Raw genomic sequence first — 25770 nt, forward strand, 5'->3', positions numbered from 1 at the left:
TTCAACACTTTGAAAGGAGACTTCAGTTGCCATTCTGCTCTATAGGTATCATATGCCAAATGCATTCTTTATCATTCCTGTCACTGTATGAAATTTTCTGTATGACATTACTTGATGGTTGGTGATACTAAGTTGTATGCATCTTTACTCTGGTGTTTGTGGCCTTTCTTTTGGTGTATAAAGCCTTGATGTCTTTGACTTACTGCCTCTGCAGAAAACCAAGCCCTCCCACCTGTGTACTTTTTCCACACACGTGCTTTCTCCTTGCATGTGCAAACAGGCTCCGCAGGCCAGCCCTCCTGATACTTTTCATTCTGGATTAAGTAGTTAAGGATAGTATTTCTAACCTTATTGCTTTATTTGTCAGCAGATAGTTATTTTAAACCTGCAGTGATCCAGGTGTATGCTTTATGCTTAGTGGCACAGTGGGGAATGAACATGTCCCTGCTCTGAGAGGGTGTTGGGACAAGACAACAGACATACACACAGATGAGGATCCTTTGTCATTGTGATTTGTTCTGTTTCCTTACACCTTGCATTGCATCAGCTCAGTTATTTCTTTCCATTTTTACAAAACACACAAAATACCTAGAGGTGGTTGTGGACAGGAATGTGTGAAGATTCCTTTTCCAATTCTAAAACACCAGAAAGAGATGGTTTTTTGGCTTTTATAAAACTAGAAGCAATTGCTTTCTTATATGTTCCCTTGTCTCATTTGAGGCCACAGGTTAGACAACAACATTGAGGCATTTTTCAGACTTAACTTTTCATAGGTGTTAAAGAACAAAACTGTTCCCTCTGCCTCAGGGTCTCACTTGGAGAGTGTTGAACATCGTGGCAGTTGAAGGTGGTTCTGTGTACCATAAGCTGTACCCACCTCCTCTAAATACTTGTAATTAATTGGTATACATTATGGAAATTTGGGACATCACAATGGTCTCTAAGCAAAAAGAAGCAAATATTATAAAATCAACTTAATTTTTGAAATAGGGAAAGGATGAAGAGTTTTAAAGAGTACCTACCTACCCCCAACTACTCTGTTTTAAAAATTTTAAGGGAGGTTCAGGGTCGTTGGTTGGTTTCTACCTGACTTAGACTTTGCGTAGAGCTACATTTTCTGTAGCGTAGTCAAAATAAGCATCAGTCTCAGAATCTGAACTCTGCCCTGTTGCTCACTGAAGCAATGAGTCTGTTGTCTTTTTCTGCACCTTATTTGAGCACAAGGAGAAATGGCAGATTGAGCTGATAGTCTGTAAGGTTTTTTCTACGTGTAACACACCATTTTGTAAGAAATGAAAGTCTTTCCGAGTTGAGAGGTTGAAGGGAAATTTATGGAATATTGGTGTCACTATTTATTAGCCCTCTGGTCTTTGGCAAGTCACTTAATCAGTGTGCCTGGTATACACAGGAGTCAATGGAGTTATAAAACTTAATGTTAAAAAACAGAATTCCGCTGAGTAAATTTGAACATCAAATTGGTTTATTCTACAATTCATGAATCAGGCAGCATTTTAGCTAGCAAATAGAAAGGAGCTCCAAGAAGCTGTACAAAATGGAAGGCTTTTATAGGCAGAAGGGAGCAGGAAAAGGGACATTTCTAACAAAGAGTGGATTGTTTCAGGCAAGGTCACCTTCCTTTGGGAGAAGGGTGGGAGTCGTTTCAGGCAAAGTACATCACTAGAGCTGACCAGGTAATTCCAGCTTGACTGGTTAAAGTTTGTGTTCTTGAACCTACTATTAGATTAGATATTAAGTCTTGGTTTGCTGACATGGGGCTCAGCACAGGTGACTCCATTTGAGGCCTGTTTTCTTCTTCTTCTTCTTTTTTTAAACAGTAGTATAAATTACCCATAAGTGCACATGGAGAACTTAGAATTTACCTGGTAATAGGTGAGAACCCAAAGACGAACTGCTGCAGAGCCTCCATGTTTCCTCTCTGAATGACCACCTACCTTACACCTGCATGGCTCTGGTCACTGTAGGGATAAACCATCCATCGGAAGAGCTAGTGTCTTGGGGCAGTGGGTACCCACTGTCCCAGGAATGTGAAAAGACGTAAAGTTTTGAGACTTGACATAGAATTAACATACAAATATCCCCTTGGAAGATGGCTGTAACAAATCCAGCTTTCAAAACATCAAGGGGGAAAATTAAAAACTGAAGTTTGCTAAATGTATGTTTTGCAGGTTGGACAATCTGCTCAATATGGCTTATGGAGTAAAGAGGTAATGATAGAGGTTCATGATACTCATAATCCCTTCCCATAATTGATTAGTTTCTTTGATTTTGGCAGTGACACCCTTCATGAGTTTGTGTTCAGTTTTCTTTTGCATGTACAACCTAATGAAAAGTTGCTTTTTGAAGCACGGTTGATTTGAGTATTTGTATACCACTGGATGCCACCTGGTCTTTAAAAATCCCATTATTTGTTTTATATTGCATTGCGACGCTATAGCATGTGTGTGTATGTGTTGGTACCCCCTCCCTCCAATCCTGCTTAATTCATGAAGCCACTTCTAAATATATTTTAAATATATTTCTTTGCTCTTGTGGGTCATATTGTTCAGTACAGCATATAATGGCCATTTCATAATTTATTAATATCTTGTCAATATAGCATGTCACCGCAAGCCACACACACAAACCTTGGTTGAAACATCAGATAGTTGTATATATCTGTTGGAGGGGAGGGGGTTACTGCAACTCTTGGGCTGGGAGGGGAAAAAAATACGTCCATTGCTGTAACCAACCTCTGTTTCTATTTGTGTGTGTGTGTGTGTTGTGTGGTGTGTGGTGTGTATGTGTGTGTGTGTGTGTGCGTGTGTGTGTGTTTCCTATTTTGTTTAGTAGGTTTTCTCCAATGACCATTGATGGAATGACCAGTTTGGCTGGAATTAATATCCCTGGGCACCCAGGAACAGGGTGGTGTATTTTTGTGTACAACCTGGCTCCTGACGCAGATGAGAGTATCCTGTGGCAAATGTTTGGGCCTTTTGGAGCTGTCACCAACGTGAAGGTCATCCGTGACTTTAACACCAATAAATGCAAAGGTTTTGGATTTGTGACTATGACAAACTATGATGAGGCTGCCATGGCGATAGCTAGCCTCAATGGATACCGTCTGGGAGACAGAGTACTGCAGGTCTCCTTTAAGACAAACAAAACGCACAAAGCCTAATGAGCTCTTGTCCTCAGTCCATTTATATATGAAAACTATACAACAAAGGCAAGTTAAGAGAAACTTTATACATTAGTAAATGTCTTTGTAAGTCAGTGTTGAGATGGGGATAAAATGACTACTTAGCATCCTAAGAAATATGTGAGATTTTTTATTGCTAGTATTTGAATTAAAACTTCTTAAATATCTTTTATGTTTGAATATGGACAAGAGGTACAGGGTTTTTACCTGTCACATTGCATTCTATTGCCTTCTTTGAAGAAGGTGGACCTTTTAAAGTGTTTCAGCTAAGGGAAGACATTTCTTTTCTTTTTACATAACTGCCTTGAACCTGTGAGTAAATATTGAGGCTTTGTGTTGTAATTCTTCAGTTGGTTGTGTCTTTTTTTCCCCCTTTTCTTTCTTTTTCCAATTAGCTTTGTGTTTGGTTTACATTTAAAGCATTGCTGTTATGTCTAAGAAAAGTATTTTGAAGTTTACATTTTTATTTATGAAGTTAAAAACAGTATTTATTTTGTAATTATGATTTGGGTTGGGGAAGGGGGGGGCTACATTATAAACGCTTATTGTAAGAATACTGGAGAACTTTTCGTAAAGCAGTACCTTGCCAAAGAGATAAGAGCCTCTTTGATGTGGGTTTAAAAAAAGCATCTATTTTTATAAAAAAGAAAATTTGGAGAAACTTTTTACTGGTCCTGGAACAAATATTTTGACTTGAATACTTTGAGAAATCTCTTCATATGACACCTAGTGAGCTTTTAAAATTTACCAGGAAATTTGCAGCGGTTGGAAAATTTAGAAAGATTTATGATGTAGAAAATACTACTTTTGAGATCTTTGTATGAAAGGAGTAGAATCAATGGGGGAAACACTGCTGGTTTCGTTTTTGTAATCACCAGTGGAGCGTCTGATCATCCTGGTTATTATGTGATAGATGGCTCACATTGATTTGTGATTTTGAAACAAATAAAAAAAAATTTACAAAAGAATATATAAGAGCAGGCAAGAAATTTAAATTACCAAGAGATGGGGGAAAAAAAAATCTGTTCTTCCTAAAGAAATCCCTTCAGATAGAGCTCATGGTGTTTAGTGATGTACTTGCAGTATTGTTTGAAGAATTGTTTTGTCTTAAGGAAAAAAGATGTTGCACATGATTTGTACTGCAGCAAATCGGCAAAAGTGATCTGAGTTGGATATATTTGAAGGTATTTTGAAAGTTACGTTCAAGGCTAACACCTGAGCTTTGTGTAATGTAAATAAGACCTTGTGTTTATGAACCTTTCAGCTAATTTGATTTTTTTTTTCCCTTACATGCCAAGTGATGTTCAGGTTTTGAATGTTTTTGTATCAGTTTTTTCCTTTGTAAATGGCATTAACATTGTTACTTGAGGTCTTGCTTAATCACTTTTGTTGTCCTGAGGACTTGAATTTACAGTGCATCAGATTTGTTGCTAATTTTGTCTGTAGATAGTCTAGCTTCAGCTGTTTATGGTGATGCTACATTTTCGTTTATAAATATGTTTGTGGTAAAAAAAATGAGTATAACCATAGGTTTTGAACAAATTTCCTTACATTTTTCATACAAAAATCATAAATATCTGTATGCTACTGAAATTTAACTTTGTATGATGCTTAAACCACTATTTGGGGAAATAATAAAATAAGTCTTTACCATGTATGAAAGAAATTTTAAAAAATACAAAATATTTTCTGATTAGCATCTAGCTTATAATAAATTTTCAAAAAAGCTGAAGGCAAAAATGCCTTCATCAGGATGCACTGAGAACTATATAGTTACGTCCTGCTTTTTGTATAAACTGAGATGCTCACATGCTTCCCCTTAGAACAGGCAATGTGCTATGCATAACATAGTTGTACATTATCTTTGCGGTTGCGTTGAGTTTTATTTTTTATTATTTAAAATTGTAGTTATAAAATTTTTCAGTATAGTACAGTACATATACTGTGAGGCGCGTGCTAAAGTGAATAAGCGAGTTTTCATGCTGACCCACTCAATGCTATTCAGAAATCAATTGGCTTAGCACTTTCTCATATCCTTAGGTGCATTTAGATTGTCAGAGTTAACCTTCTGCGTTTAAAAAAAAAAAAAACTAAAAAACAAAATACATGTATATACTTAAAAAAAATAAGGTTTCCCTCCTGGGAAAACAGCAGCTACATGCTTCTTTCCTATACTACTGTAGCAAACCAAGGCATTGATGAGAGGGCATGCAAATTGTGCTTCACTTTACAGTGTTTATCAGAGCACTTAATAAAATGTAAGGCTGGTATTTATTTGAAGTTGTACAGTATGACTTAATTCACATCTGTTGGAATAGAAAATATATTCTGTTGAGTATTTAAGAGGCTGTACATGTTTTCTTTTGTGTTTGGATTCTTTGTACTTTTTCATGTTCAGTACATCAATAAACAAAGTTGAAGGGAAAGAACAGTGTGGTGAGTAGGTCTTTATACGCATTTTGGGGGCTCCTGTGCTCAGGCTTATAAACTTACCCTCTTGAGTTAAGAGGTTCTCTCAGAGCTTTAGTTGAACGCTGTGTTATCTAAAGTAAGAATTCCAGAAGCATGTTAATTGAAGTAGGATGTGCAAAAAAAATTTTTTTTGAATGACATTTCTGATAGTTAGCTTTCAAATATTACTTAATGAGTAATTTTTATAGGAATACGTGCTTTCATCTGCTAGTTGTAAAGTTTGGGTAATTGAATGCTGACATCATTCTGTTTCTCTGATTTAATAATCACCAACTTTTTTTTTTTTTTTTAAACAAATGAGAATTGTCCTCACACATTTACTTGAGCTAAAGAAAAACCAGAGAAGGAAGATAATTTACTCTGCTTCTGCCAGCAAGGTTTAATTCACCCGTGGGATTAACTGCTGGTGTGTGAGATTTATTTTTGTTGCCCAAGTGCCAGATTGTGAAGCGACTCTTCTCTGAATTCAGAAACTCCCGTTTTCATTCGGTTAACGCTGATGTGGGTAGCACGGGTCCACGTCAGGAACTGGGCCAAATCTGTGTTGCGTATACCTGTTCAGTTCTCATTACACATCCTTACTAGGTCTGTGGAGGAAGAAAAATACTTCTTGCTGATCTTTTATGGAAGATTCTACTTCTGTAGAACTTAAGAAAATTTGATACACTAATGAAGTACTTCTTTTTTCGTATAAAGTGTGCTAAATGGCTTTTTAAAATTTGATCATATCTGTAAGTTGTTTCGTTTTTTTTTTTTTTTTTGTAAAAAGCCATTCTAAAGTAATTGTCCTGAATTCACAACTTAGTAGTCAAGAGCATAGCTGAGTGACAAGACAATTCCTTTTCTTCTAACATGCAATTAATCTCAAATCTCCATACCTGCTTCTTTATTATATGAATTTAATACTCTGATTTTGTGATATCAGAACATTCCCCCCCTCTTACCTCTTGATTCTTGCATGCTTGCCTGTATTTTGACTGGTTTGCATGCCAGCAGTTCTTTTATATTTGAGCAGATAGTGGAGAAATTCTCAGGAAAGAAGGTTGGTGAGACTACTGGTATACTTCAGAGACTTTTTTTCACCCTTAGAATCCTTTCTCCCCTCAGGGAGAGATAATGCAAATAATGCAAATAATCCTAGAGTATTGCAGTTCTGTGTTAGGGTTGCCAACATAAATTTTTAAATCTTAATATCATTTTACATTATTTAAATCTGGTCTGAGTAAAAGTGTTAGCAATTTAGCCTTTTTGTTAAAGAAAAAAAAGACTAAGAGTCCTACCCTTACTTTATGAGAGGTTCAAAAATGTAGTGAAAGCTTATAACATTCTTTTCAGAGGGTTACCTAGAAATAAAGAAATGCATATATTTTAACAGTAACTATGTTGAAGTTTTAATATACTTCCGGAAGAGTATGCATATATATTTTTTTTAATCAGAAGATACATATAAGAGGCATTGGTTTTGATCCTTTGTATCTTTTACCATATCAGAACCTCAAACAGAAGTATTACCCAAATCGTAACAATTATTGTTTGAAGAACATTTATAACTTCATTTATCGCAGGGAATGGCTCGTGTTTCTCTACTATTCTTAGTATTCTTTCTGAAAATTTCCAGAAATGGGCTCAATTTCCTTTAAGTTGAAAGAATTAAAACATCTATACCATTAATACAGGCACCCTGTTGATAATGGGGTTACTGAAATTAACCTCTCCAGAATTCTGGTTTATAGAAATAAACAGAAGTTGTTTTGGCTGTCCAGTATGGGCTTATTGGTTATTTGTGTACTGTGTGTTGTGCCCCCAGTCTATAAAAATGACCAAGGTGTGGCTCTTACCTTTTGGAAACTGTCGCCCAGATTGGAGGACAGACAAGCCACAGGGCCAGGACCACAATGTCGTAAGTGCTCTGAGAGCCCAGAATAGGTTTCAAGCTTACTTCCTCTAGTTATTATAAGCCCAGTTACAACTTGCAAAGGTGAACCTGCTTTCCCCTTCTTAAGGATCCTGCTTTTCCTTTCTTGGATTTAATTACTAGCTCATTTGTGTATTTTTTTTCTGACATCAGTGTCATTTAGTGAATCTTGAAGTGCTCTCATATGCATTAAGTTGTCCATATCCTTTCTGAAACAAAATGAAAGTTATCATATACAATAAGACACTGTTTATCTGAATAGTTGGGTTGATGGAAGAATTTGGCCAGATGTTCTTGCCTTCTGTAAACATAAAACATAGGGGTGATGATTTACAGAGCACTAATATGGTAAAATACCCTGAATATTAAAGTATGCCAACTGGCATTATTCTTTGAATTAAGACATGTCACAATCTTACGGTCTCAAATTCAATATTAACATTACTTTTAATTTAACTAAAGATGCAGACTAAGATGTAGTAATTGATACTAACCCCCAGAAATACTTAGGGATGTACATTTTCAAATACCTTATAGCAACCAAGCACGAACCTCGAAGGGGCAGACATAAGTGTTTGCATGACATACGCTTCTCTGTTCTCACACAGTCGATCTTGTGCTCAAGATTTGTTCACATCTGCAAGAAACTATACAGTAGAAAGAAGATCAAGAGGGCTGTGGACAAAGTACATTAAAAAGAAAAGGAGGGAGTGGGGTGTGTGTGTGTGTGTGTGTTGGAAGGGTAATTTGGGTGGAAATGGGAAGCCACACAGGGTAGCAATTGAGCTGGGACATTAAGTGGGATTTGAAAGAGATTGGGATGGGACGTGGGAAGTCAAAAAAAAAAAAAAAACACTGATCAAAGACATGTGGGTGTAAGCTTCTGTCTACTTACAGTATTTTCTGGGTAATTCAGTCATTCAATATAGACCTCTGATTTTGTTAAACATTTTTATGTCTATGACTAGTTAAATCTCAGGTGAGTCGGAAATTTGAGTCCATAATGAAATACAAAGTATCTAAACATTCAAAATTTTGCTTTTGTTCCTTTGCCCATATTTCTACTGCAGCACTAGAAATACTTGCTATAAAAGGTAATATGTGGTTTTTGGAGTTGCTAGGAAGGACAGTGCCTTCTTTTAAGGTAGACATTTATTTGGAGCATTTGTTCAATATATGCAAAACAAAAGCAAAAACCCCTACAAAATCTCTCCAGTAATCTCCCCAGAACACAGACCAATCTATTTGTCAGTGTGTATATCTTTCAAACTCCGTGATTTTAGATGGTAAAGTGATCTTCTATAGTGTTTATACTATTTCTAGGGCCATGGTACCCACTTGACTCTTAATATTGGACTGCAGTTTATATTCATTCTTAATCCATATTGCTCAAGAGCCACATTCCTGTAAGATGAGGGGAACATTGTCTCAGATGTTCCTCAGGTATTTCTAAGATGAGGTTTTAGTTTGATAGCTTTTTACCTTTCTGGGGTTTTTTGGGAGCTCAGTTTATAACCACACCTTCCCTTTCCATGAAGAATTATAGGAAAGAAAGGCAGACCATTGAAGTGGCCCTTTAGGGAGGGAGGACTTGTTTGTTTATTCTGCAGGCCCCTTGGACCTACAGATCGTGGTCAGTCACATGCCATCTCTAACTCTGATTTTCATTGTACACTCCTTCCGAGAATCCTCCCTGGACAGTTTCAGAAGCCACCAGCCCCACCATGGACTTCCTTGCAGATCTGAAGAAACTGGCAGCCCCCTTCTGAGTGACCCACACTTTGGAATGAAGTACAGTTGGCAAGGTAGCTTTTTTCTGTGGATTGCACTGCAAATGAGACAGAGGTGAAGTGACTGTGGTGAGACGGAGGAAGGGAAAGGTATGACCCATAAAAACAGGTGATGGGGCTTCCAAAAGATGCACAACTTCTATTTGTTGAATATGGATGGAAAAGCAGCCATTTGGGAAGTACAATTAAGCACCACGTTGAAAGTAACCCCCTCCATATGTTGCTGATCTTTTCCTTTCTCAAAAGAAAAATAGGTTTTGTGATGTTACGAGTTTTAATAATTGCAAGAAATATTGTAGGTTTTTACACTGGAAAATTCCTGAGTTACTATCAAAAAGGATAAGTAGCTTTTGCTATAAATGTTCAAGCCACACATGGCAGTTGCTACTGTATTACTTTTAAATATTCTTTTGCAGAACTTCATCTTTTGAGAATGGTTGCTGTTGTGTATTCTCCATATGTACCCAAGTACATGTTGAGAGGATTTTGGTTTTCAGACTTTGTTCTTAAGAGAAGTACCTGTTCACACCCATAATTGTGAGAGAAGAGTTCCTTTCAAAGCTTCTTAAGCAAAGGGCTTCTCATGCTCTCTGTTCTCAGATGAAATGGCTTGAGTATCAGTTGATAGAGACCCACATGCTATCTTAATGAAGGGCAGTTTTTATAAGTTTTTTTATAAGTTGATCTCTTTTATAAGTTGATCATGAACTTCTCCAAATAAAGATGGTTTTGTGTGTGTAATGATAGTATACTTAAAAAGGTATGCTTCACAAATGGTTTTGGCTGTAGTCCTGAGGAGATCAGTAGCTTGACACACCTGTTAGCCCTTTTTCGACATGGTGGTACACAGGTTGGGATGCTCTGTTTTAAATATTTTTTAAAACTTCTCTTTTGGTAATTCTTTCATTAAATATACATTGAGCACCTGCTCTGTACCAGTAGCTATGCCATGCTTCTGGGCTTAACATTTAATTTATGTCCAGTTTTTCTACGGTTTTGAGCTGGAAGACACTTTGGGGGTCTTGTTCAGCAGATGTGTGAGTCCGTCCCAGAGATGGTAAGGTTCTCAAAGGTTCTTTTGCTAATGTGAGACCTGTCACTTGAATCCAGCCTTCCTAACTCCTGGCTCTTTGCCCTTCACTATAACTGAGTACTAAAACACGTGCTAAATTAACTTGTATAAACTGTGTTCTTTTGTGGAATCAGATTTCTTAAATCCTGCCAGATATATATGGCATCTAGAAGTTGAACATAGGCAGATGCATACATTTTATTATGAGGCACTTGATGCTATTTTAATCCCTGTGGATAATTTCAATCAATAATAATACAGTCCCTGTGGAAAATATATAAAGTACAAAAAGCACAAATCAGAATTAACTCATTTTTGTGAAAAAGATACTTGAGCACCTCTTTTTCTCTGGCATATTTATTTATTTTTCTCTGACATTTTAAAAGTCATGATTATGTATCTAGTCTTTTATTTTTTTAGATTTTATCTATTTATTTATTTGACAGAGATCATAAATATGCAGAGAGGCAGGCAGAGAGAGAGGAGGAAGCGGGCTCCCTGCTGAGCAGAGAGCCCGATGTGGGGCTCCATCCCAGGACCCTGAGATCATGACCTGAGCTGAAGGTAGAAGCTTAACTCATTGAGCCACCCAGGCGCCCCTGTATCTAGTCTTTTAAGCAAAATTTTTTTAACATTTACATTTGCTTTTTGGTTTTCTTTTGATAAGGTTTCTTTCCCCCTTTTTTGGTTTTGTTCCAGGTGTGTATGGAGAGGTTTTTTTGTTTTTGTTTTTGTTTTGTTTGTTTGTTTGTTTTGTTTTGTTGTTTTAGACATAAACTAATGAATTCTGATTTGGGTTTAAGATCTGGCACGTGAAAGCTGTTGCTGGTTTTTTATGGTATATCAGATTGCTGCTGACATTTTCTCATGGAGGGCTTAAATTCAGGGTATCTACATGGTTTTCCATTACGACTCCATTGCTGCAGGCTAAAGACCAGTTGAGGTCCAGAAACCAGGTTGATGTCTCCAAGCGTTATGTTGTGGAGATGCCTAAAATGCCTGCTTGCCATTATCTATGGCGGGTATGTGGTTGTGAGGGTCACCTAAGCAGCTGGGGACTGAATGGGGAGAGAGCTATGAAGTTACTACTTCTTATGCACAGAAGACATATAGATGTACTGATAAGTCAACTGCTTCTATCCTTTCTCTCCTTAGCAGAAGGAAATGCTGGACGAGGAGAGGATGATGAGGCACCTAATTGTGGGTGAGTAATTTTTCTTTCTCCTTCCATGTGTCTCTGATTGCAGTGATCTTCCCTCTTGCAAAGGTCTGAGTAAATACTAGCTCCTTATTGCTTGTGCTCAGAGAAGTAGCTAATGGTAGAAGAGCACTTTTAAAAGAATTGAGGAGGCTGAAAGACGCTTGTTAGAGTGCACCTGGATCCTGCCATGACATCACAGGCGGACCATAAACGGCTCTCCAGAAAGCACAGCAGCCTTTTTTCACCCCTTTCTTAACAATGAGACGTAGATTGGGCTTGTTCTCTATTCAAGCATCCTTATGAGTAAATGTCTATTTTTACGGTAGAGCTGCACTTTAAAAATAGCTCCAATCAGTACGACTCTTTTCCCCCATATGTTAAAAAGTTATACATGAGTTAAAATATCTCAGATTGCTTAAATTCTTCCAGACACAAGGCAGTTTTCCTTTTCTTTTGGGGGGGGGCAGAAGTGCGGGGGAGGATTAAGTACAAAATAAGGACTTCTGTCTAGGCCACGTCAACCCTGTTTGTTCTTAGAGACTTTTTTTTTTTTTTTTTTTTTTTAAACCTGTAGCAGGGCTTTTAAATCAAGATTTGAGATTTCTGACTGTTAAAAAATTCATTAATATTTGGCGGGTACAGTCTTCTTCCTGGAGCGATTGTTTATTTTTGTTGCTGAGAGCAATTAGCTAGAACAGTCACAGTTGCAGCTGTTAGATACTATAAGCTCCAGCGGAGATCACAAAAGGCCTTATGCCCATTTAGAGTCTGTATTTGGATTGTGTTTAACGGGTGGTTCTTCTGGAGTCTACTGTGTTACCAAATTCGATTGGGTGATCCTGAGCCAAATCAGATGTACAGTGGGATCATCAGCATGCTGTGCTGATCAGAGTCACTTAAACACCTTGCTCTGTGGAAGCCAGGATGGCTTCACAAAGCTGGGATGCTGCAGAATGAACCTCTCCCATTCTTCCTGAGTCTTCCCTGTGCAGACCTGAACATGGTTCATCCGAAAGCATCGTGCACTTTTTCTCAGTAGCTTTCCCTTTGCTTTTACTCCTTGTTTGTTGCTCTTGATTTGTTGGGGCTTTTGTGGGATAATCTACATGTGCAAGTGTGAGAAAGAGATTCACAGAACAGTCTGGTGCCTCAGATTTATATCTGTAGTGAAGAATGTGACTTCTTAGATAATCCTGGCTCCAATTTAATGCCTGGCACTTCCCCAAACAGCAGCTCAAATGAAGGGATTGTGGGTTTCATGGTTTTTATCACATCTTTTGCCTTTGAATATACTTTTGATAGAAGAGGGTATATGTGTGTACATATTTAATAGCCCTGTTGCTTCAGGATTCATTATATACTTTTATATACATTTTTACATTTGAATGTCACAGCAACTTGTGAGGCAGGGAACTCTAGATTGTCCCCATTTTTTGGAAGAGTAGATAGCCTCAAAGTTAGTGGGTAGCTAGCCACCTGCTTAACTGTTCTGTACTGTGGCTATTTGCTTTTGTACAAAAAAGAAAATATGTATTTTGTGTGTTTTACTGCCAGTGTACTAAGCTGAAGCAGGTTGATGAACTCTGATTTATTTTAAAGGCTGCTAGAGATTGCTTTAATGCCCAAGACTAGTATATAGTGACTTCTTGGAAAGTTTAGAGTAGAATTAGAATATGTTTTTTTCATCTCTATTTGGGGAAATATTTTGGGAATATTGGAGGGTTTTGGTAATTGTATTATAAGTGGGAATCTAAAATGTCCAGTGAAAATTTGTGTCCTGCTAGCTAGCCCAAATTAATTAGGAGTCAATAAATTTTGTTAAGATTTAGACACTTACATGAAGGTATTTTTAGAGCAGCCTTTCAAATGACAATTGATTGACCAGATGGCAATCTGTTTGATTAGCCAGGTTTAATCTATTATTACTAAGTCAAATGTAGTATTTCTCCTTTAATCACACCCTCCAATAAAATTTTTCATATAGTTGGAGAGGTATGAACACCTGTAAACTAAAAATCTAGTTTTTCGTTTTTGTTTTAAATATTTTATTTATTTATTAGAGAGAGAGAGAGGTAGTGTGAAAGGGGGGAGGGTCAGAAGGAGGAGGGTCAGAGGGAGAAGTAGACTCTCTGCTGAGCAGGGAGCCTGATGAGGGGCTCAATCCCAGGACCCCAGGATCATGACCTGAGTCAAAGGCAGATGCTTAACCAACAGAGCTGCCCAGGTGCCCCTGTTTTTTGTTTGTTTGTTTGTTTTAAAGTAAGGTGTGTGCCCTCTGTGGGGCATGAACTCCCAACCGTGAGATCAAGTTGCATGCTCCACCAAGGCCAGCCAGGTACCCCCAACCTAGTAACTTTAACAGATTTTCCTGTAAAATTTTTCTCTCTTTGGGTGACTTTATTTTTCAACAATGCTATAGTCCCAAAGAATCATGATTTGAATTGAACATAAAAATTTCAGCAAAATGCAAGATATTATCCCCTTTCCCTTTCTGAATAACAGTAAATAATTGTAATATGAAGTATGGATGGCTTTCTTGTTTTTACAAACTTTTTGAGACCATTTCTCATAGTGTTAAACCTTTTGAAAACCTAACCAGTATATAAAAGAGCAATATAACTACTAGGATTGAAGTATGTTTATTGGACAAGGTTTTTTTTTTTAATACTCAGATTTGATTATGAATACATTTGAAGGCAGTGTGGCAGCATTATCTTGGATAAAGGAAAGACTCAACAGAGATGCCGATAAGTGCGATAAGAGGGATGTGGAAACGTGGCTAGATGGTTTGGCCAGAACATCTGAATGGAGGAGTGAAGGCACCTCAGTGTGCTGCTGTCCTTTTTGTTGAAATGAATGCCCCGGGGAGGTGAGGTTGTACTGATGAATCAGTGAAAACCTCATTAGGAAGACTCCTTGATAATTTAATACAGAGATCCTGAGATTTTGAAGAGTAGGCAGCGAGCTATATTAGCCTCAAAGTAAAGCATCTGATCTTAGCTGAAACATGTCTCAAATATTACAGCACTTCTCAAATATTTTATCTTTCACGATGGTTCTCGTGATCACTTTTGAGCTTGACACTCGTTTTTGAAACTTAGGAGCATTAATATTGAGGCTCACCCCCAGATTCTTGTTCTCTGGCCCTATGATAAATTCTAGATGGGCTTCCTAGTGCAGGGAGGTTTTTCAGCCAAGGTAGAGACATCTTGGTATAATGGTTAATGGGCTTTAAAGGATATAGGAATACAGGGTGTTCCTATTCTGTGTCTTTCTTCTTCCTTTTCTGTTGTAGTCTTTTCAGGTTCCAGGAAGCCTGTGGTTGTCTGTTCCAACCTCATTTTTCACCTAGAAAACTTATATTTGACTGTGTATTTGGGTCAAGCACCATGCTAAACACCTTATATACAGTATATGTATCAATCTTAAAATCACAAGGAGGTACTGTAATAATCCCTATTTATCAGAGAAATAAAATGTGATTTGAAGAAGTACAGAAACTTGTCTAAGGACTACAGTTAGTAAGTCACCCGAGTGCTTCAGCTTCGTATCTGACTTCAGAGCGACAGTCTTAGCATCACTTGATATTGTCATGGTTAATAGTGGGCAGCCATGTTGTTAGGTATTTGTTTTTACCCTAAAATGAGGTAGTTTGGGTTTACTGCTGCAAGTACATCTCCTCTTGGAAAAGAGTCCTCCTGGGGTGTTTTGGAGTGTGTGTGTGTTTGCGAAGTCCATAATACAGTTATGTTTGTTCATGTTTTAGCTCACTTTCTAGACTGGGGAATTCCCTAGAGTAGGATGTTTCTGTGATTCAGCTTGGTGTTCCTTTTCCTCTGTGTCCACTATAGCACCTTGCACATTGTGAGCATTCAGCATACTTGTAGAATACATAAAAGGGAAGGATGAAGTTTGAGGAGCTGCTGTCTATTCCGAATTTGAGTTGGCATTAGACCTATTTTATTTTATTTTTTTTTAAGATTCTTAAAAAATTTATTTGAGAGAAAGAGCGCATGCATGCACACATATGGAGAGTGAGAAGGAGAAGCAGACTCTTTGCTGAGCAGAGAACCTGATGCAGGGCTTAATCCCAGGACCCGGAGATCATGACCTGAGCCTAAGGCAGACAACGATTAACCGACTGAGCCACCTAGGCGTCCCTAGACCCAGTATATTCTTAAATGTATTTTCTCTGTCAGGAAATTAATGCTTGTAGTATCTGTTTGTTTGTTTGTTTCTTTCTTTCTTTTTTAAAGATTTTATTTATTTATTTGACAGAGAGAGATCACAAGTAGGCATAGAGGCAGGCAGAGAGAGAGGTAAGTGGGTTCCCCGCTGAGCAGAGACCCCCCCCCCCCATGTGGGGCTCGATCCCAGGACCCTGGGATCATGACCTGAGCCAAAGGCAGAGGCTTTAACCCACCGAGCCACCCAGCGCCCCTAGTATCTGTGTTTCTTAAACATTTCAGGTTTGCTTGCTTGTTTTGAGGGCGAGTCAGGGTCAGAAATAATAACTAAATTGTAAAATGATGACCCCAGGGAAAGTATGAGAAAGGGATTACGGTGCTCCAAGAGGAAGTAGAAGTCTGCCCACCCAGGGACTTCTGATATGCATTCTGTTTCTGTTCTCCTTGAGTAGAAAAGTCTTCTAAAAGTGAATGTTAGGGATATGAACAGTTAATGTCTTTTCTCTTGGACAATGTATAATCTGGTTGTATGTCTGTATAGCATGTATATCAGTGAGAATGAGACAGAAACGTAAAGAGAAGTTGACCAGGTGACCTGGTGTTGATGTACATTTATAAACAAGAGATATCACAGCTCTTCCCTTTTTTATTGAAATATTATGGTGTTAATAGTCAGAAGAGTAACATGGCTTCTTTGAATTTACTCTAGGTAGTAGAATATTCCCTGCTTAGAGTTTACAGCTTGACTAATGTCATTTCTTGACTACATCCAAGTCCTAATAAGAGAGTCATGCCAGAATATCAGGATGTTATGTGTAGTATCTTAGTTCAGGCTGCTAAAATACAACATTAGCGACGGGTAGGTTCCTAAACAACAGGAGGATATTCCTCACAGTGGTGGTGGCTGTACATCTTGAGATCAGGGTTCCTGCCTGCCCAGGTTCTGGTGAGGGTCTTCCTTCAGGTTGCAGACTGCCAACTTTTTGCTGTGATCTCACACAGTGAAAAGAGAGCACCCCAGTTCTCTGGCCTCTTTGCAGGAGGACACTAATCCCTTTCGTGAGAGTCTACTCTCCTGACCTCATCACCTCCCGAAGGCTCCACTCCACATGCGTCATACCGGGGATTCCATTTCTACATGTGCATTATGGGGCGGCAGGGGGGATGGCAGGTACAAATACCCCATCAATAACATTCCGTGTGGAGTTCTGGCATATATTTGAACAAATATCTCTTCAAATCATATCAGAGTGTCATTGTTTAAAATTGTGTTATCATAATGACTTTCTTCTGTTGAATGTTAACCATGACCCAGTCAGGAGTCTGGGCATTTCAGATGAGTTGTTGCTAATTTTCATGATAATTCTGAAAGGTGCAGCATATCATCCTTCTTTTATAGATAGGAAAACCCAAGGGTTGAAGAGACAAAGGAACCCCTGATTGGGGGGGTGTGATGTTTTAGCTTCTTTTATCATTGCTAAATTAAATGGAAAAGAGAGTTGTCCATGTCCAGGTAGGTCAATGGTCAGTTATGTATTTGGTAACTAAAGTATGCCCAGGGAATGCATTTGGGGACTGGAACTCAGATTATTTCTTTTGTGTCTTGTGGTACCTGCAGCTCCACGAAATCAGAAAGCTCGCAAGCTGTAATGGAACCTAGTTCAGATTAAAGTCTTTATTTTTCTGCCTTCAGAGATGAGAGAACGTTTGTCCTTTAGGTGGTAACATAGACAGTTACCCTACTGCTTTCTGTGTGTAGAAAATTATGTTGGTACAAGTTTCGGCAGTTTCTGTTTTTAATGTTTCTTGATGGTCGCGCATACTCTTGCACCTGTAAGGAGTACATAAGCCTGTGGATTAATTGGACTAAATGCCTTCATTTGGCTGGTGAAGAACTTGGGTAGAAGAGAAGCGATTGGCTTGACGAATGTTGAGCACTTGCTGTGTGATTAGAATTGCAGGCCTCCAAGTACCAGGCTGTAATTTAGAAATTGAGCAGGATCAGGTGAAATGATACTTGGAAATACATTTTGCAGTAGCACTCACTATCTAAATTAAAGTGCATAGAAATGGAAGGTATGGTTTTTTTCTAAACTGCGCAGTGTCTTAGGCTGGGTCTGATTACTTATCATTACCACCCTTCCAACCTTCAACATCACGTAATTTTGTTTGGTTCCCAGATTAGATTGCTAATAAATTATTGTAGTACATAGAACAAGAGTGTTGTTGGACTCTGTTCTCTAAGGTCTTGCTATTCTAAATATTGTCTGTGGATCAGCAACACTGATACCACCTGGAAGCTTGTTAGAAATGCAGACTTACTGGTTCTCTGTCCTCCAACCTACTGAACCATGATCTGCATTTTTGTGCAATTACCAGGTTGATGCAGATGCACATTAAAATTTGAGAATCATTGCTCTCAGGCAGTGTTTCTCAAATTTGAATGTGCTTAAGATGAACCCAGAGAGCTTCTTAAAACAGAATCCTGGGCTCAGAGATTGATTCAGTAGGTCAGGAATGCATGCATTGGAAGTTGGCCTGTCTCTGCATACCTTGCAGCAGTGGTTGGATGGCCTCTGTGGTTGGGTTATTCCCTCTATCATTTGGTTGGCTGAACTCCATGAAGTTAAGAACTGTGTAGCCAGTTCTCTGGGTACTTTTTACCAAGGGCTGAAGGTGGAGTTCACAACAGTTTTATCCTTACTTACTGAAAAGTTATCCTGAGAAGGACTGAGGTTGATGGGAAAGTGTTCTGTCATTACTATGAGAAGGGAAGATACATTTATATAGATAAATACATATGTAAGGATAAATAGAACAGGGAAATAATAATTGAACAGTTTCCAGGAAGCCTCTGAATGGGTTGGCCGGAAGCATTGCCCTCTTTATTCTCAAAAAGGAAGAATTGTGTATCTCAGCTTTTCTAAGATTCCACTTCCTTCTAAGAACTCTTCATAATTTCTCATCGCTACCCTTGCCAAGTACCACAAACAGTGATCAGAACTCAGCAGCCTACTTGGCCAGCCAATCTTTCCTTTTTAAATCAATTTAAGGCAGTTTTGTTTATGGAGGGTTGGCTGCTTACTACTTTGGCTCAAGGTGTTTTTCTGTGTTTATCCATTGAGAGCATAGGTACCTTTAAGGCATATAAATGATTCTGTTGATCACTGTGGTCAGGAAGTAGGGAGCCCCACCCTTGTATGACTGCTTCATTTGCAGGGAGGTAGATGTTGGATGCCTTTCCATAACTATGTTTATATTCACCTCAAAATGAAAGCTCTTAGAGTTTAAATATATTCTTGTTTGTATCATGAAATTTTTAAAAAACATTGGGCCTGATACATTCACACTCCAACCCCTCCAAGTAAACTTTTCTAGAGCATTTTTTTCCTGCAATATTTAAACCATTATTAATCTTTTTTGTTGGCCTTAAGTATTCGATAGGTCCTAATAAAAGAAAAAAGTTGCTTTGCTACTTGTGGGTGTGATAACTCAGCAAACTTTGCTTTTTAAATTTGGTGGTGAAGCTTGGGGATGTGGGATTTTCTCCTTGCCCTTAATTTTCAACATCCTCCTATAATAATAAAAGGCAACTCATTCATCAGTTGATAAAGTGACTGCTGAGAGTAGAAGTTTCTTCTGTGCCAGTTATCAGGATTTTAAAATTCATGCTCTCTGGCACTTTTCTTTTGTTTTGACTTTTTCTGCTTTTGGAATAGAGCTGAAAGTTGGAAGGTTATTTTCTGGAGAATGTGCCCTAGGAAGAAGGCTTAGTGTTCATTTTGGGCAAGATATATATATGCACTTACTATATTGCAAGAAATTGTGGTATCACAGAACTATCAGGTAGCTCAGGAAGTTTTAGGTGGAAGGGACCATGGGACTAGAGTAAGAAAACCAGTGCTTCATCGAGTATCCCATTAGCTGAGTGCTGTGTGAGGTACTGCACAATTCCATACACTAACTTTTGTGCGTTCCATTCTTAACAGCTGAGGAAACATGGCCTTAAATAAATCCCCAAGATTTATTGGCAGAGCTGAGATTTTAAATTTGGATTTGAACATGGGGTCTGGAACCTACTCTCAACATGTGCCATATTTTGTGGAAAGCTAGGTAAAATAGATATGAGCCCATGCAACCATTAGAAATGAAAATGCCTCATGCCTACCTCAAAGTTCTGAAGTTTTAAAAGTATTCATAATCTTGTGAAATAGATAGGGTAGATGCTACTGTGCTCTTTTACAGATGGGATTGGGCTGGATAGTTAAGAACCTAAAACTCAACCAGGGGGCGCCTGGCTGGCTCAGTTGGTTAAGTGTCTGACTTTTGATTTCAGGCTTGGGTTGATATCTCAGGGTCATGAGAGCCCACTTAGGGCTCCACACTCCGTGCAGAGTCTGCTTGAGATTCTCTCTCTCCCTCTCTCCCCTGTTCCTCCCCCTGTGTGTGTGCATTCTCTCTCAAAATGAATAAATAAAATCTTAAACAAACAGAACACCAACAAAACCAGTCTAAAACTCAGCCAGGTGGAGGAAGGACTGGCTGAATTGAACAAGGTCGATAAATGGCAGAGTCTCTGAGCAAACACTCAGCGTTGACTCCAAACCTGGATAGGTTTCCCATGCTTAGTCTAACGGTTTGTTACAAGTGTATTTAAAAGAGGCTGGAAAAGTTGTTAGCAGAATGGTTGAGAATTTTAAACATCTCATGGAAAGGCTTGTAAAATTGGAATGCATTAGTAGTTGGGGATCTAATCTACTAACACTTAATACCCGTGTCTTTAGAACTTCGTTTTCTTAGGAAAACGTTTTAAAATGCCCTGCCTCTTTAAAAGTGAAGTATTCTTCCCAGTGGATTATTTACACTTATTGTAGAGGTTTGTTCATCTTTTGGCTTATGTTGCAGCTGAATGTTTGCCTCATTAATTTTTGTCTACATAAAATGTCTTACTTACCTTGAGACCATTTTTGGCCTCTTGGCTTTAGAGACATTTGGAGTTGAAGGTAGTGTCCTGCATGAGCACTTGAGACTTCAACAGTCAATGTTGGGGGGTTGGGTTTTTTCCTCCCACAGGGTTACTTCGCTTTTTTTATGACCTATCAGGCCCACATGTCTGGCTTTATATCTAGTCATGTGTTCTTCCTGTCTGGTCAACACAGGCTTGGGAAGTGACTTGATGACCCTGCCCTGAGAGCCTGCTCGAGAGGGTTGGCAAACTCTCCTGGTCCTGCTGTGATTCCCTCAGGCTTGTGAGGGACGACAGATGGTTGAGCTAAACTCAGAGCCACCCCTCCACATAATGAAGAAAAATGGCCAGCCTCCTGGTAAGTGGAAATCAGAACCCGTGCACCTTTAATTCTGATAAATAGGACATTGAAAGAAACACAAAGTGAAGAAGGGAGAGGAAAAGCTTTCACAGGCTACTAGTCTGTTTTGTTGGTACTCTTCACATTTAGTAGCAGGAGATCTTTACACACCCATTTTTTCGTCTAGATATTCACTACACGGAAACTACTGAGACTGGGAAATAATCCTCTGTGCCTTTTTGGGTATAAATAATCCCTGTAAATGCCAAAAATGTTGAATCAGGATCCAAGAAAGATTGGAGAGTTGCTTTCGGTACTATGTGAGCAGCCTGGGACCTGCTGTGCTCCTAGCTCCTTTCATGCTTGTCTGCCTCTCCAGTAACTCCTGTGAAGTTGCAGCCCTCATGGCCCAGGCTTTTTGTACCTGACCTCTGTTAAGTGGACCCTTGGTATTTGACTCAAGAATGGCCTATGTGTAGTTTAGCCAGTGAGTGACTTGGGCAGTTACAGAGTAGAAGCCAGTTGGTGGAGCGTAGAGAAGCAGACAGGCAGAGTAGCTGGTAGTCACAAGAATGAAGAGTCTTGAACATGGGTGGCCTGGCGCCCCTCTAGTCACTTTGGCTCCATTTTTTGTCTCTGTGAAGCATGTGGCTCAACTCGTATAGAGTCTGTCTTCCTCGTTGCTGCGTGTACCTTATGATGACCCTCCCTTATGTAAGCGGGCCTACTGACACCATGTCTGTGGGTGCTAGAGCACAGTGGTTGTGTGTGCAGTCAGATTGCTTGGCTTCTGTGCCAGTTCTGCCCATTCCAGGTTGATGAACTCTTGCATAAGGTTGTTACCCTCTGTAAGCATCTGTTTCCTTTCCCTATAAAATGAGAAAAGAGTATCTGCCTCAGAGTGTTGGAAAGATTAATGTGTAGCAGGTGGAGCCCATCGCATAATGCCTCATACATGGTGTGTGTGCTCAAGAGATGTTGGCTGCCGTTACTTATTGTTGTTGCTGTCCTTATCACCTGGAGACTGATGGATGTTCTTCCCTTCGCTGAGAGAGTATGAACGACCAGAGCTATTGTTGTCTACTTCTTGTCCACTGGTATGATTGTGTATGATTGTGTGAACAGTGACATTAAATCATATAAGACTTTCCTTTCCCTTCCCTAAGCTCCTTGAAACTCTGTCAGCCTGCTCTTTGTTCACAAACCTGAGGCTGTTTTTGACTGTTCCTGTGAGAGAGAAACATCTAGTATGCAAAGAGAACCTTAAATCCTGTGAGCATCCAAGGGATGATCACACCTGGATGAAACCATATTTACATGATGTCTTCCATAAGTACATGTATACTTTGATTGTTTCTCTGCCAAATCATTATAAAAAAGAAAGGAATTTTAATGACATTCTTATGTATTTTCCCAAATAACTTGTTGTTCACTGAAACACACAAACATGCCACAATCTTTTGACCATCTCTCTTGTCCTTTGATGACCAAGGCACTCTAGGCTCTCTTCTTGCTGGCACCTAGAGCAGGAGAAGAAGGTAAGCAAAGGTGGTCTTTTATCTCTGGACTGTTCACCTTTGGTTTAGTTCTCAGTGCTCCACTGTTTATGTGCTGGAAAGAGAAGTAAAAAGTAATTATTAAAGAGAACTTCCCCACTGCCGGTGCTGTGACCCCCTTCTCTGGCAGCCAACTTTTTAAACAAGCATCTTAATATTTCAGCAGATGGTGCTAAGGTTTGTTACAGCAGCCTACGGTATTCCCAGTTCATTGCCACATTTCTGGTTTCTTTGTAATTAGCTCGCAACATGGGTGAAAGCGAGCTTAAATGTAACCTAAACCCGTGGAGCTTGGAGAAAGAGCAGCATCTGGCGAGAGGAACTGGATAATGTTGCTTTGCTTTCAGGGAGTTGCCCCGGAGGTGAGCTCTATAAGATTAACAGCAGCTAGAAGTCACTGCAGCTGTGTTCTTTCGTCTGTCCTGGCTGCCCATTTGCTTCCAGATACAATTCAGGTATGGATTTTCATTTATAAAGTCCTTTGTCATTTTTGTCTCCAGCCTGGTTTTCTTGAAAATCTACTCTTGCTCCTTGGTTTATTATTATTTCATTGTCTCTGTTCCTACGTTTTGTACACAAATTTAGGGATCTCCCATGGAAGATATTATGATTTTGTAAACAAATAGTAGCTTCTTAAAGAAAATCCCATAAGACTAAATTTAAGCTAAGTGCTTTTACCACACCAGGGTCAGTGATATTACTTTCCTAATGTTATAGCTACTTTCTTTGTAGAACGAACTCTTTTCTTCCATAATCTACTCTGCCTAAATAATGCTGGGCATGTAACTATTTCTTGATTGACTGATGTGGCATAGCATTATCTACAGAGACCTCCAGTTATTTGAGGCAGCATCTTCTGTCCCTTGATGTGACTGAGTAAGGCAATGTTGGATGGCGTAGCAGGCTCACAAGTAACTCCACAGATGGTTTTGGGGTCAAAAGCACTCTAAAAGTTGTTGTTATTGTTCCTAATGATATTCCTAATGTTCCTAATGATGGGAATAGTGGATATTGAATTTAATGACCTCTTTTCTACTAAGAATTTTCCTTTGTCTCCAAGTATGTGTGACTTAGAAGAAAGCCAAGAAAGATGGCTTTCCCTTGTGATTCTTTTCCCTAGTCTACTTTTGTTTCTGTTTCTGACAGCAGCTATGCTCTTAGCAGGAACTTTGCTTCATAAAGATTGTTAAGTATATATTAAGGACTTAAAAGCATAGTAAGGACTTACTGCTAACCAAGTACTGTTAAATGATTTATATGCATTTTTATTCAGTTGTTTTGATAACTGCACAGGAAAGTAGGTATTTTGTTAATAGTTGAGGACCTTATGATTACCTTGATAGTAAGTGGTAGAAATGGGACTCGAACTCAAGACCATCAGACTTCAGAAGCCTGTCAACTGAAACTGAAAGGAAAGATTCCCTACACAATTACTTTCAGTGGGGCTCCTGTTTCCAGTTGCCTAACTTTTCCTTGTCACTTCTAAATTTTGTCTCTCCCTTATTTCTGGATGGAACATACCCAACAAATACTCAGCTCTGGAGCAGGGTTAGGAATGAAGCGAGGAAAAAATATATCTGAGTTAATGAACTTTGAAAATGTATGGGTTTTACCCAGGGAGAAAAGCTCCTTGGTACAACAAAGTCAGAAAATCAAAGACAGGTTAGAGTGCTTAATGAGAAGGTGAAGGTTGCATTTAGGGTCAGAGAGTAAATTTTGCTCCTCCTACTTTCTGCACTTGGCAAAAATGTCTGGTTGTTATTTTCCTTACCCAGAAGGGTTACTTACTGTCAGAGAAGTGAATGAATTCTTTGCAGTGGGGCCCCTAAATGAGTGGTTAAGCTGTTCTTCATCCTTATAATCACCCTTTGTTCTTACAAGTATTTGAATTTTCTTATCTCAAGGGCAGACTTGGAAAGCTTTACTGACATTTAGAGAGAAAATACCTGATATTCTAGCCTTGGTACTTAGGATTCCCCTCCTGAATGTTAAGCAAATTCAAATAGCAAAGGTACTCCTAAGGAATCCTTTTTGGCCAGATGGATCAGGGATAAATTTCCAAAATTAGTGCTGCACAGAGAATTCTCTCTCATGGACGAATTATTCTTCCCTCTCTGAGGACCATCTGTCTCATGGGCAGAAGAAAAAAAGGCATCTGTTCAGATCTGTAGGGTTGCCATTTGGACCCATTCCTATAGTGTTTCCAAGTGGAGGGTTGGGTTGTCTTTGGGCCAACCCAAAGCCTTAAGTGCTAGGGTCTTTTAAGTAAAGAAGTATAGAATCAAGACAAAATAATTTTGATTCAGAAGCTGGTTTTGTAGAGCAAGGATCGGCAAATAAACCACCATTCTATACCAGGGATCTGGAAACTTTTTATGTAAAGAGCAAGATAATATTTTAGGCTTTGTAGGCCTTGTGATCTCTGCCACAACTACTTAACTCTTTTATTGCAGTACAAAACAGTACATTAATGAGTGGTCGTGGCTCTGTCCCAATAAAACTTTATTTACAGTAAGAGGTGATCAGTAAGATTTAACCAGTGGGCCAGGGTTTCAACTCCTGTTCAAGACCACAAGAATTCAGTGTATGTGGGAGATTTTTCAAAGGCTTTGGGTTCATGCAGTATAGTTGTCAAGCCTAATGTATACCCTTAGGTGTGTAGATTTGGTAATGGCACTTTTGACTTCTACTGCTGTGTTATTCACTGTTTATCAAAGGTTCTGATTATTTGGAAGTAATTTCATCATCAGCACAAGATAAAGTCTGGAAGATCCTTTGCTGATGTTTGACTCCCAAAAGCATACCAAATGCCTTTGAAAATCAGTCTGAACACATCCATTTAGATAAACTCTTTCTAAACTGAATGTGACTAGTTCAGTTTTGGGATGCCATTGGGTATACTGAATAAAGTCAATCATATTGAATAGACTTCCTTTACTTCTAGACTTTGCCTCCATATGGGTTGGAGTTCTTCATTGTAAAACTAATAACTTCCTTTTCAAGATGCAGTGGGTGGTTCAGTTTATCATAATCACAGTGATGGATATAGGCCCAATAACTTTGTTCCCTCCC

The 25770-nt window shown here is 38.8% G+C and overlaps 1 protein-coding gene across 15 annotated transcripts in view; it reads left to right on the forward strand.

The window, feature by feature from the left end:
* Window positions 1-5307, forward strand: part of ELAVL2 (ELAV like RNA binding protein 2) — a 170909-nt gene extending 165602 nt beyond the window's left edge. For 13 of the 15 annotated variants that reach the window (XM_032308355.1, XM_032308351.1, XM_032308349.1 and 10 more), the window contains 2 exons: window positions 2187-2225; window positions 2848-5307. In XM_032308355.1, the coding sequence (XP_032164246.1) occupies window positions 2187-2225; window positions 2848-3178 (370 nt within the window). In that variant the 3' untranslated portion in view covers window positions 3179-5307. The remainder of the gene's footprint in view (window positions 1-2186; window positions 2226-2847) is intronic. The other 2 variants (XM_032308344.1, XM_032308348.1) reach the window with 1 other exon arrangement.
* Window positions 5308-25770: the final 20463 nt, after the last annotated feature.

This window comes from Mustela erminea, chromosome 12 (genome assembly GCF_009829155.1).
Source record: "Mustela erminea isolate mMusErm1 chromosome 12, mMusErm1.Pri, whole genome shotgun sequence".
NCBI lineage: Eukaryota > Metazoa > Chordata > Mammalia > Carnivora > Mustelidae > Mustela > Mustela erminea.